Below are 13882 nucleotides of genomic sequence, written 5' to 3' on the forward strand. Positions count from 1 at the left end.
GGGTTTATTGTTACCAGACAGGTAGTAGCCATGTTAGTCTGCTACAGCAAAATTGACAGGGTCTTGTGGCATCTTAAAGACCAACACATTTTATTATGGCATGTGCTTTCACGGACTAGAGCTTACTTTATCAGATACATGATTTTGTTTATCGCAATGTTGCTAGCTATTTCATTCTTTTCTACTATGGTAAGCTATTCCAAAGAGGCTTTGTTGAAAAGCACCCTTTTAGAACAATATCAAACTAATTAAATTAGGTTAGGAAATTATTGTTAATAACTGTTGTAGCACGTGCTTTTGTAACTTCTACCACTGAACTACTGCAGTGTGCTGTCTATAAAGCTGCTTTAGAATTTTTTTCAGAAGTTGATCCAGAATGTAGCAGACTTTTGCTGGCCATAAGAATTATGCTACACTTAATATGATTACTGGTTTGTTTCCAACCATAAACTCAAATTTCTGGTTTCAGCTTTTAAGGCCTTACCTGATCTGGGCCCTCATAACATGAAGGAATATCATAGGTACCCCATATGGAACTGAAATTTTGGGAGGTGGTGCTATTACTGTATCCTCTCAAAGAGGTATGGACAGCAGCTGTAAGATATAGGCTGGGGTCCCCAGTGTGACACCTGAAAGTATCACATTGCCCCCAGGCACCCACCTTGGTACAAGCCAAGACCCTCTGCTCCCCCCTTTTAATGGGGAGTTGTGGTCACTCTACAAATATGTATAATCACATTGTGATATTTAGAGTTTTCCCCAGTCTCTTTACCAAAGATCCCAAACATGGAATTTGCCTTTTGCACAGCTGCCACACAATAGGTCAACATTTTCACTGTGCTACCAATGATGACTTCAAGATTTCATTCCTGGTGAGTAACCATCAGGTCAGACTCTATAAGGATATATGTGAAGTAAGGATGCTTTGCCCTGTTGACCATTACTTCATACTTGCTTATGCTGAACAGCATTTGCTATTTTAATGCCCATTCATCCAGTTTGGATTCTTTTGGAGCTCCTCACAATACTCTTTTGGTTTTACCACCTTAACAATTCAGTATCATCAGTAAAACTGGCTAATACACTGCTTGTGCTTAATTTCAAGTGATTTATGAACAAATTAAAAAGCACCAGTACTAACCCAAATTCTTAGGGACCCCACTTCTCAAATCCCTTCATTATAAGTTGTTGTTGTTCTTTTTTACTATGTATTTTGTGGTTTTTATATTGTAATTTAATGTTGTGAACTAACTACCCTGAGATCTGTGGATGAAGGGCAGTATACAAAATGAATAAACGCCAAGTTTGGGGAAGGACAGGGGAGTGGCAATTGTTTGTATTTTTGTATTATTACTATTTGTGGGGGAGAAATATTTTGCCTGCTTTAGTGTGTGTGTATCTAAGCATTACCTGTTAACCTTCTGTGATGTTTATTTAACAAAGTTTATATACTGCTTGATTGTAATAAATCTCTAAGTGGTTTACAAGACATAATGTTAATGTAATGTCAACAAAAAAAGTTAAAACAGGTACTTTAAAATGTTCAAAGATCAAATGTGCATATAATGAGGTAAGGTGATCTCACAAGTAAATGGATCCCAAGCTGTTGAGGGCTTTGTATTAATATATCAATAGTAACGCCTTGAACTTGGCCTGGATATTAAAGGATATTTTGTAGTGCCTATAACAGTTTCTCAGATTTCAAAGAGTGATCTTGGACTGGGGGAAAAATCTGAACATCTAGGATGTTCTTGGTGGTGATGTTCCAGTTATGAAATTGTTGCCTAGAGAAGCTTTTCCTGGCTAGTTCCCTTTCACCTTTTAAAGGGTAGGAAACTTTCCTTTTCTGGAAGACATCTGCTGCCTCAGAATCCAACCAGACTAAAAATTATGTCTTTTGAGACCCTGTGTATTTTAGCATTAAAAATGTATTTTAAAGCATTTTAGGCACTTATTCTCCAAAAATCTACCACATATTTTCTCCTGTAGGTTAAATTAGTGGTGGACAAGACTGAAGACTAAGTTTTTAGCTAAGTCTCCTTCCAGGCGCTTCTTGTTTAATCCTTGGCATTAGGCTCTTTCCTGCTTCTAAAACCTTCCCTGTTTATATATTTTCACATATAACCAGAATCCATCAGGCAAAGGATCCCCACTTACTGCAATTAGGCAATCTATTTCACATATTATGGAACTATCAGAACAACATTACAAATATTGAAGTTGAAGCAAGGGAGCCTTACAGATTGACCCAGTCCAGATTTCACGACAAGTCACACATCAGCATGACAAGAGTGAGCCACAACAAGCCTTGAGCTTGTGCACTCCCCTCCTGAGAGTTCCAATGGTTCCACTTCTGGTTTAGATTAACCGCAACATCATGTCATCTGAACTTAACTTAAGCTGTGGCTAGCATTAACTATGGGTTGTTTGAAACAAGCATGCTTCATAACACAAGGTTTGAAGTTGAGTTGTTGCAAGCCATAGTTAAGGTTAGTCACAGTTTAGGGTTCGGACAACATGCAGTTCTCATCTCATCCTTGCAGCTGTGCCTAAGGAGAAGAGGATGTGGCGTTCAAATATGGCCAATATGTAAAGGCACATAAATATTCTAAGTGTCAGAACATGGTTGTAACCTCCAGCAAACAATTCCTATGAACACTCTGCTCCAACATAACCCTATTTTGAGCAGGAAAATCTGTCACCCGTGTTTTCAAATTTAGGCCTGCTTTCAGTTAGGTACCTGCCTGAACAATTCCTTACTGGATCTCCTGCTCAACAGGTTAAAGGTAGTCATGGTGTGCATGTGTGTGCACAAAATAGTTAAAAGTTAAAGCAAGCTGTGAAGTCTCTTTTCTACAAGCAGAAGCAACAAAAAATTTTGCAGGCTCAGGTGGGACTGGAATTCTTAAACATTAGGTCTTTATTAAATCTAACATATAAACGGGAATAATGCTTCTACTTTTCAAAAGTGGTTTTTCATATTCTCACCAAAATATGAATGTGTTTTAAAAGCTAAAGCTCATTCTGAAACATAAGGTTTGTCTTGTTTTCAAATAATATTCCTGTCCTCTGTTCCTCCCATAATTGCACAAGGCCTCAGCATTAAATAAGGAATTTTACCATAAATTTGATGTAAATTGTTTAATAGTATTTAGAGTATGAGATTGACTAATGCTATGATAAATGTTGTAAGAAATTTAAAAATAATTAGAAAGGAGATAGCTACTCACGTTTGAGGCTGTGATGGGTCGTCCCCCAAAGAAACGCTCTCTCCTTGGATTTCATTGAAGCACTTCTCACAGAAATGATACCTGTCGGCAAGAAGGCCATATTTGGGTGAACTGTTCCGTCCACACAACACAGCCCAAGCCAAGCAACGGAGCCACCAATCACAGCAGGCCAAGGAGGGGGGCGGGAGCAGAGAGCAGGTCATCAACGGCGACAGGGACATTCAATGATGAAGATTTATGGGACCCAGAGTTTGTGTTTGGTTTTGTTTTTTTGTTTGGGTTGGTTTTTTTGCAATCAAAGCCAAGTGCAGACAACGACAAGCATGAAGGAGAAATAAAAAAACAACACACACACACGAACAAAGAAATAGGGATTTGCAGGACGGAAAACAAAAACACAGAAGCAAGACAGGACAACACAAAGCAGAAAGCCAAGGCAAAGCACAGATTAGCATTAAATCTCTCAAATGGGATCACAAGCAGCAAATTATAGCAAATAAAAAGAGTATTCCATTTTAGTATGCCCATGCCCTCCTCATTTCAATAATCAATGCTACAATAAAGCAGAGAATCAAAATGAAGAAAGGGTAAGAGCAATTGCTGCTCTGACATCTGCATCAGGGTAGCAACTCTTTTCACAAGAACATCTGCCAGGAGAGGGCTGGAAAGGGGTGAAAACAATCCATCTTGAGAATGCTCAAATGTTGACAGGCCAGTCCTTCCCCTCAACGCATTTTTTGTTTGCAACATCTGTTTAAAGCAGCAGTAACCATCCCCAAAACAATTTCTATGCAATTGTTCATGATCTGCCAAAATGACAGGTGCTTTAAGGCATCTGACAATCAGCCATGCATATGTATGTTCTTAATATGTGACGTACTGATGTTCCATGCCTCCAAATTGATGTATAATTGACATATTAAAAGGATTCCATCTTCATCTAAATTAATGTTGAATGCTTTACTCAAGATGTTTTTTTACCCGCAAGAGTGCACAGAAACTGCAGCCTTTCCATTGCTAAGCAAGTTAATTTGAGTGCAAACATACAACAAAAAGAAACAAAAACAAAAAACAAAACTGTGACAGTATTATAAAGCAAAGCAAAACCAACACTAGAGGAAATGTAATTGCTAAGGAACGGATCACTTCTTCACCACCTATGTTCCCTATCTATAACAGGTTAGTTTATTTATTACACTGATACAATGACAAACATTGATTTGGACATTCAAAAGACCAGTGTCCAAAGAACCACTTAGTGTTATCTGCTTGGGGGGGGGGGCTTTGCCTTGCATGTTTTGGACAGCAACCTTCCATTCCACATTGTTTTTGAAACTCCTCTTAATTTCAAAAGCTGTGATATGGCATGACAGTCTGCTGATTAAAGGTAAAAAAAATCCACTAGCAATGCCCTAGCCCATGTACACACCTACAGCAGTTCTTTGGATCCCAGCTCATATGTATACATATGAAGATTTCTTTACTCAAGTTGGCATTTGTGATAAAAATGACTTATGGCATGAAGCTGTAAAGTTATAGAAATAAATGAAAGCTTAGCTTTAGATTTGTTAAAGAACTAGTTGTCTACTTCAGCAACCCACCCAAAGCATGATTTGCAGCAATACTCCTGACAAAAAACGTGAAAAAGTTGTGTTCTCAGTTTTCCTTCCTCCCTTAGAAGAGCTCCAAACACAGTTTTTCCTAACAGATGTTTTCCGACCCCAAAGCAGAACATAGAACCATGCTATCACAGAAAGCAAGTCTTCAGAAAGACTGCCATCATCATGCAGGTGCAGGTGGTAAAATTAAGATGCACGGTGATGCTTATTTAATCAAACAACTCCAGAGTTCACTCCTCAGTTAATTTCCACTTCAGAAAAGGGCCATCGAGAACAAACTGAAGGCTGCAGGTCCAGTGGAGTACAGAGAAGTTGCTGGTTTACTGAAATTCCCATAAAAGATGCCGGACCAGGTAAATCTTGGTCTGATGCAGTGCAAGATTTAGCTTTTTAAACAAAAGTACATACTCAGGAACACTTGACAGTTATGCCTCAATAGTTAAGAGATCCCAAGCACACACACAGGAGTGCTAACAGCATAGAAATTCTAGCTGAGAGTGAGAGACTGTAAGAGGCCATGGCAGAGTCAAGTCAGCCCCTCTCTGACCTTGCAGGCACCCTGCTTTTCACGCAGCTCAAACAAAACACAGCTTTACAACTACAGCTTTGGTTGAAATAACTGTGATCTAAAACAGGAAATATGTCTCCCTTAGGACAAGACTGAATGTTAAATGCAGTGAACTCAAGATGCAAACATGCATGCTTTTCTGTGCACTGTTTCATACAGAGGAAAAAATGATGGCTTTACTGCAAAAGCTTTGAACTTATCTAAAGCATATGGAGAGTTTATATTAACATCCTAATTTCTGAAACAGGAAGAAAAAGTCAATTGATGCAACAAGGCACTTGGCTTGCATGGGAAGTAATCTGCTGAGTATGCTATAAATATAAGTGCATGCCTGCCTATATCTAATATAATTTTTCACAGAAGGTGCAATGCTGTACCCAAGCATTTTCTTACCTGTTTTGGTAACTGTAATATGTAGCATCTCGTGGGATTGTGCATAACTGTTTGCCATAGCAACATAAAGTCTGTGGTGAAAACTCCAACTGAAAAGAGAGGGGAACGCAGGTTGCTTACAGGTATCCAAGAAATAAGACATTTTAAAGCAAAGTTTCAAAAGCTGCTACAAAAGCAGCGGAAGCACAGATCCCACCCAATGAGGGCATGCACACTATCTCCAGAAGGCAGGCTGGACACCAAATTTTCCTAATAGATAAGCTCTAGAAGGTTCCAGACACTGTCCTGAAGAGGCAGAAAGCTCATACTTGGGATTGCACAGAAACCACAGGTTTTTGTTTATAAGTATTCATGAAGTATTATTCATGAATAAGTATTCATGAAGTATCAGTGGTGGTAGTTCAGTATCAACACTGTCCGCCCCTCCCCAAGCTCCTAGAATCAGAGCACAACCTACAAATGTTGTGGTGCTAATGATGATTCCTGTACAACATAACATTTATTAGGCAGTAGTTTTATCCATTTGGAATGCTGTTTACCCCAAAGAAAACCTTGCCATCAAAATATTTTGTACACAACTACATGTAGGGGTAGACCAGGGACAATAAACTTCTTAGCCTTGGAGGACCATCTGCTTTATTGCTTACATGCAGTAGGAAAACAACTGAATGTTGTATTTAATGATGAACATTAAGACTCTGGAGTAAGTACTGAACACAATTTAAGACAATCCTAAAATAGTTCACCATACTTGATTTCTATATTAGCATTCAAAACAGACTTAAAGGATCCTTAAAATTAGACATTGAAGTGTTTGGGTAATTTCCTGAAATTCAGCTTAAGATGACTCTCCTTACCTTTCGTCCACAACAATAGCCAAGGCTCTGCATAACTGGATCAATTTCCTGCTCAAACACCTCTGCCAGCTTGGAACAGTACTTATATACTCTAGATGTTTTGCGGTTGTAAAGCCAGGCATTGTTGAACATGAGCCAAATATCATCGACATACTGCCAGGGCTCCTGGTACTGTCCTGTGTCAAGCTTCCTCTTGATTGTAGAAAGATCCATGGGGTTCTTTACTATATCAAAGTAATCCTGAAAAATAAATAAATAAGAATTCTGAACCCTTGGGTGCAGACCTGGAATGTCTTTGCTTATCTCATCCACAAAAGCCTGAAACCCCATCTCAGAAAGTAATGGGTAAGACATTTGCTTTCGGTCAGACAAATTTAAAAATGCCCAATACAGAAGACAACTTTGCTCTGAAGGAGACTAATCTGAAAAAAAGAAAAAGGAAAAAGATGGAGCTACAGGATTTTGTTGTTACACACCAAAGCCCTGGAAAAGTAGTTACGCATTGAGAGAAATGTTTCTTTTCAATACACTTACAGGAATTCCTAGTAGTTGGGGATCCACAGGCTGTCGGAAGGGAAGGGACTCTGGGTCCTGACGGTAAAGTGCCTCCAAAGTTGGCATAAGTGCCTGCCTCAACTCTTCTGGCTTGAAAACTTGTGAAAGGAGACACATAACATAAAATTAACCAAGAGAATTAGAAATCTGATTAACATCAAGACCATGCTTCATTTCCAGTTTCCCCACTCATTATCCAATGGTATCCAGGAATTTGATACGGAACAACAGTAGGAATTAAAAATATTTTACTCAAGAGCTAATGTGCACAGTAAATGTAAAGTTTGGCTAATAGTTAAATTTCATAGGCCTGTCTCCTAACCAGTGTTTCGTTAGACAAGGCACATCCTTCTATGGATGTCCTATTACCAAAATGTTAACATGTGAAGTTCAAGTCTCAAACTTAAGAAAACTACACAGCTTCTCTATGTAGCTGAAAAGAAACAGTAAACTTACTTTTCCTCTTTGACTGTCCTGAAGCTGGTGAAGACTGAGTACCTGGAGTACTAGGTCTTTCCTCCTCTTCCTTCACTTCTTGCTTCACTTCTGGCTTTTTCTCTTCTTGCTCTGTTGATTCAGATTTGCATTCCTCAGACATGGATTCTACCTTAACCTGGAAAAGCAGGAAGACATTTATGAGCAAAAAAGCAAAATAATAATAATAATAATAATAATAATAATAATAATAATAATAATAATAAATTACCACACCTTCAAGAATAATAATGAAGAAAGTGGCTGGGGGACACTGTATGTACTCCCTCTATTGCAGTGGTGGTGAACCTATGACACGTGTACCAGAGTGGGTTGTGATGGTGTGGGTCTGGATCCGAAGCAGGTTTGGATTTTTATTTTTTATTTTGGCGGGGAGTGACAACTCAGCTAGCCATCGATAAACAGAAGGGTCTGTCTCTTACCCTTGAGGACAGCAGGCTCGGGCTATGCTGCTGTTTTCAAGATCCAAGATGTAGAGCGGGGTGGGGGCAGAGAAGGAGCCTGCCCTCTGACACCAGGGAGGGGAGTGCTACGGTGGGCCACGCTTGTGCAAAGCAAAACACACACACGGGAGAGGGGGCAGCTTTGCAATGTGCCACATCGGGATGCTTCTGCCTGGCTTTTGTATAAGCCTGATTTCCCTGCCTTTCCCTCCTCCTTTTTTTGAACTCAGAAGGAGGTTGCTCTTTCGCCTGTGCTGGAGAGTGCGGACTGGGTGGGGAAGAGGGAGAGCCAGTGTGAGGGCAGGCGAGGCGCAGAAGGAGTGAATGTCATGAAGAGGGGCTGGAAGAAGTGAAGGGGTGGAGGCAAGCTGCTCCTTGAAGACACCTCGCAACAGGAGACCTTGCTGCCTGCACGCTGCGAAGCCAATGAGCCTCAGTTCTCCTTCCTGCCCACCCAAAGCCCAACCCAACAGAGCGACTCCAGCTTCCCTGGTGAATGGGTCGGTCAGCCAGCTCCGGGTTTTCCCGAGTCCCACACTGAGTCCTCTGTCTGTGTCTGTCTGTCTGTTTCCTCTCTGCTTTTCTCTTGTTCTCCGATGCCCGGGAGAGAAGCACCGAAGGGGCCACAGAGAGAGAGAAACAGACAGACACACACACACACTTCCCCACTAATAATAATAATAATAATAATAATAATAATAATAATTATTATTTATACCCCGCCCTCCCCGGCCAGAGCTGGGCTCAGGGCGGCTAACACCAATAAAACCACAGTAAAAACATAATAGGGGGAAAAGGCGGGGGGGACCAATTTAAAATACAGGTTAAAATAAAATTTTAAATGCAACCTCATTTTAAAATAGCTGATAAATCAAGACCATAAGGGGAGGGAAACATAAGGGTCAGACCGAGTCCAAACCAAAGGCCAGGCGGAACATGCAGGGAAAGTATCCCGAGAGTGCTTCACAACACACAAGTGCTGTCAAATTAATAGTGCAGATGAATTTACAGCAAGGCCACTGGGATCAGCACTTCCAGAAAGCCAAATATTTTACCACCAGCATGAAAAGAAGCCACAGATAAATTATTGTTCTCTGCAGGTGTGGCTTGCGCTATAACCATATTTTTTTAGTCTGGGTCTTCTGATGTCACAATGAGTTTTTGCACCAAAAAGAGTGTGTGTCAATGAGACATCAGGTGACCCCACCCACCTGTTAAAATGGACCACAGGATGGGGGTGGTTCAGAATCTGACCAGCTGGCCAGAAACTGTTCCCCACACAAGTGCAACTAATTAAACTGCTTGGTCATCACTTGAGAGAAAACTTCTAACCCCGCTTGTATCATGCATCAGAGACTACAGAGACAGGAGATCTGGATCAAAAAAACAAAAAAACTGAAATGTTTTAAAAATTAGTGCATTGACTTTCCTAATCAGCAAATCAGACTGGTATAGTAGATATAGTACCAATTTGGGTAGACCAGGGCTAAAATCCATGACATTTACAGGGCGACCTTGAGCCACTTACTCTCTTTTCAGCCTAATCTACTTCATAGGGTTGAGTGGATATATTGCAGCCCCCCCTTTCCCGTATCCCTCCTGTTCTTCTTGGAAGAAAAAGATCCAGATGTGATCAAATGAATGAATTCCTAGGCATATCCAGTGTGCATGCCACACTCTCACCTCTGGCTTCTCCTCCATTTGAAGATCTGTTTGTTCTGACTCCTCCTCTTCCATTTTAATCTCCATTTTAATTTCAGGCAAAGGCTGCTGCTGCTGCTGCTGTTCAGGAGCAGCCTGTTGAGAGTTCACATCTGCACTGTTGGTGGATGGTGGGTTTGATACTTGCCCATCAATGTTTGCACCTGGATGTGAAAGCTACAGAATGAAAGCAACAAAACTAGTAAAGCTACATGTCAAGTAGTGCTACACAGTTTTGCAGCAATTGTATTCTTTGCTTTATTTTGTGCTTCTAAGCGAGATGGTATCTCAAGCAAGTTATGCCACATGCATCTCAATAAGAAGAGGCGCTACACAAAAAAACCCCAATATCTTAATACTAGCCTACCACGGAATTATGTCTAGCTATACCACTTTCTGCACCTTCCTCCCCAGAAATCACACACACACATATTTTTATCAGACATCTGTAGCTGAATTAATTCTTTGAGACTCTGCTATACAAAAGACAGCATGCATTCCAAAGTCCAGCATACTGTTCTATACCTTCATGCAATGCATGCTATTGAGACAGCAGAAACCATTTAGCCTTTGATACTGTATATAACAACCTAAAAAGATTTTGCCCAAGGTTGGACTTTCACTCTTAATAGCCCTAGAAAACTTAAACTGCCTTACGGGTGTTGTAGGATGCTGAGGCTGCAGTGCTGCTGTAGGGGTGGGCACAGATGCAGTCGTGCTCTGTTGCGAAAGAGGTTGCTGTGGCAGCTGCTGCTCTGCAGAAGGGGTAACAGAAACTGGAGGCTGCACTTGCGGAGTCAGCTGAGCCTGGGGAGGTGTTGGGGTCTGCCTCTGTGGGGGGTGCATAGTTTGTGACGGTGGTCCAGGTGGCATCGCTTGAGGAACAGTGGCAGGAGCAGACGCAATTGTTGCCTGTGGTGGTGCTGGTTGCTGCTGCTGCTGCTGCTGCTGCTGCTGCTGCTGCTGCTGCTGAGATACCAGTCCTGGGGGTGTATGGTGTGGTGTGGGAGTACGACTTGGTACTGGAGAAGGAGAGTTTCGATGTAAAGTAGACTGTGGAATAGGAGGGCAATGAATATGACTCCCTTGAGAACCTGGCGCCACTACTGGAGAAGTCACAGGACAGGAAGAGCTGGTCATTTGTGCCTGTTGAAAAAAAAAAATTGTCAGTGTCTGAATAAACTATGTTCGGTATCAACAACTGAAAGTCCCAGGGGCAGATCTAGTCTCCCATCAGCTCCTGCTCCCTCAGTTTGGAACACAAAGGAGAAAAGGATGTGGAGGGAGTGGTGTGACTTGCAGGCAGTTCACATTGGAGAATGGATGGAGCTTTGGCCCATCCTCCTCCTTCTCCCACTCAGTGGCACTCCTGTAGAACTACTTGCCAACCAATGAGAATGTGAGTAAAATGGAAGGCAGTGCACAGAGAACTTAAGGATAAGTACTAAGTACGCTTGCCTGAAAGATGGTCCTCACTAGATAATCAGTAGTGCCAGTAACTGGCTTGAATTAATAATTTTGCTCCCTTTTTATCATTCATTCAGGTCTACCACACACACAAACAAATCCACAAGGAGCCTGCCAACAGAACTTCTCTCAACATACTTGAGACGTGGGAGTCTGATTGCCAGGTTGAGTCATAGGCGTGCTTGTTGGATTCATTCCAGGAGACAATGTAGGATATTGGGTCTGCTGAAGGAACTGACTTTGATTGGAAGGTTGTGACACCCCTTGTTGCATACGTGGGGAAAATCCCATCTGTAACAAAGTATTTATTATGAATGAATAAAACATTGTATCAAGCTAACAGTCAATGTTAAGAATGACATAGTATTTCCAGACATTAACATAGCAAATTTATTGATACCCTCTTATCAGATAAGTTGCCAGGGACTATCATGGCCAGAGACTTAAATGGTACTGCCTCTGGATTCTCAGCCCAGTAGCCCAATAAAATTCATTATTTGAAGCATGTTGCAGGTCTAACTTAGTTAACATAACTGGTTAAAATATGAACAGTACTCCCTATTTAGAGAGTGGACTACCAACACATTTAAATACATAGGGTGGTATTCAAGGTAGATCCACCAAAATTAATAAACATGACCAAGTTAGATCTCTTAATTTCAACAGGTCTACTCTGAGCAGGATTTGAGTCAAACAGCACCTATATAGTTTGGGCACAGCAGCCAACAATGGAAAGCAAAGTCAACCAACCTGGTTCATGGTCCCCGTCTGGCTTAGCTGTCCAGGGTGCTGAAGGGGAGGAGTTTGCCGGGGTCCAACTGACTGCATTTGCATGGTCATCTGGCCAAACTGATTCATTCCTGGAAGTTTACATGTTTAAACAAGATTGGTGAGTTCATCAGAATATTTATACTATGCCACACAAAAAGTTAAATTTGTAAGAATCAGAGAAGGATGGGAATCTTTTAAATAGGCAAGAAAGAAGGAGGAAGATGTCAGGGACAAACCAGTATCAGGACTGTGTGCAAGAGAATAAGGAGACACAAGGGAGTGTGAAGCTTGAAGTTAAAATGAATAGAGACAGGAAGCAAAGGCAAACAGGAACTTTATCATGGCACTGGAAAGAGACACTTACAGCACAGACATTCTGAAACAAATCAAGAGAGGAAAATGTACCAGAAATGCAGAAAAAACAAAAGAAAACACAGCTTGGGGAAAATGATTACATATGGACATGGCCTGTTGCAATAAAAAGAAAAGGGTGGCTCTTAGAGACACTGTAAAGTATGTGGAAAGATTTTGGCAACTGACATTGCTGCTGCTGTGTCCTGCCATTCCACTGCCATGTCCTGCCCAATGCTGCTGTCGGCCTCTCACATCTGGACATACTGACCCAACATGTGCCAGCACTTTGGAATCTATGCCAACTCAGTGCTCAGCTCTGATCTGCTTGTGGTAGCTTGACATTTTAGAATGATGTTGGACACTGCATGATGGGCAATGTCAAGCATAGCATTTGGGGCAATTTACATTGGCAGGCAGCTGCTAAGCACTAGCTCAGCACCCATTCCAAAGCATGCCATGCAAGAAACATATCTGGAGGAAGGTGAATAACTGATGGTGGTGGCATGCTGTGGCAGCACCGAAGTGGGAGCCGAATAGGGTGAAAGCACTGTCAGGTAGGGGACCATGCTGGAGCTAGCATGGGAAGCGGTAGAGACAATGAAAAGTCCCTACTATAGTGCCAAGTTGTTCAGCTCTCTTTTTCTGAACTCTTACCTGATGGTGTCTGCATTCGATTCACCATCTGGTTTGGCACATTGGCACGAATCATAGATGGATCGGGAAGAGGACCGTCTGTAATGTAGTTGAACACCAAAATTAAAGAATTCAGACATTTTCATTTTAAAAAAAGTCAGTTTAGGGTAAGGGGAACTTTAATTCTTAAATTCTTGGACATATTTCAGCATTTGGGGAATATTAACTTTTACATCTAGGATGTTAAAAACCTAACAGCAGCACTATCTTTATAAAATTCAGCAGCTGATCAACCAAGTTCTATTTTCAAGAACCAAATGTATCTTTAGAAATGAAATGCCAGGATGAAGGGCATTATTCTGAAGGTACTTTCAACAGAATGTGAAAGCATGCAGTTCTCCAAGCATCCTCCCTGAAATTGACGATTATGTATCACAAGCAGAACAAAGGAAACCTTAAACAGAACTATATATAACTGAAGAGAGATTAAAGGGTGTAATGTCATTTGTGTAGAACTATTCGTTTTAATGATCAAATGATTGCAATTATACAGATATATCAGAATGCTGATAATGAGTTAGCCGTTTTCACACATGCTTGTCCCAATGCCTCCTTTCACACAGACACAACTACTTTGCCATGTTTTCACACTATGCACTTCTGGGCTCTGAACAAATCACACAACTATATGGGGTGAAGGCTCATATGGGTTATTCCCTCTGTACCCAGCTGGAGGATGACTGTCACCCCTGTAATTCTTGAGTGCCCAAGAATCAAATAGATTCAAATGTCTATT

At 41.2% G+C, this 13882-nt stretch overlaps 1 protein-coding gene across 4 annotated transcripts in view; it reads right to left on the reverse strand.

Annotated features, from left to right (window-relative positions):
• Positions 1–13882, reverse strand: part of EP300 (EP300 lysine acetyltransferase) — a 76425-nt gene that overhangs the window by 17569 nt on the left and 44974 nt on the right. Inside the window, exons 11-20 of one of the 4 annotated variants that reach the window (XM_028746526.2) lie at positions 13108–13185; positions 12079–12188; positions 11467–11619; positions 10519–11007; positions 9844–10038; positions 7679–7835; positions 7202–7320; positions 6668–6907; positions 5811–5899; positions 3231–3341 (exon numbers count right to left, since the gene is read on the reverse strand). In XM_028746526.2, the coding sequence (XP_028602359.2) occupies positions 3231–3341; positions 5811–5899; positions 6668–6907; positions 7202–7320; positions 7679–7835; positions 9844–10038; positions 10519–11007; positions 11467–11619; positions 12079–12188; positions 13108–13185 (1741 nt within the window). The remainder of the gene's footprint in view (positions 1–3230; positions 3342–5810; positions 5900–6667; positions 6908–7201; positions 7321–7678; positions 7836–9843; positions 10039–10518; positions 11008–11466; positions 11620–12078; positions 12189–13107; positions 13186–13882) is intronic. The other 3 variants (XM_028746527.2, XM_077934933.1, XM_077934932.1) reach the window with 3 other exon arrangements.

Source organism: Podarcis muralis, chromosome 10 (assembly GCF_964188315.1).
Source record: "Podarcis muralis chromosome 10, rPodMur119.hap1.1, whole genome shotgun sequence".
In the NCBI taxonomy this organism is placed as follows: Eukaryota; Metazoa; Chordata; class Lepidosauria; order Squamata; family Lacertidae; genus Podarcis; species Podarcis muralis.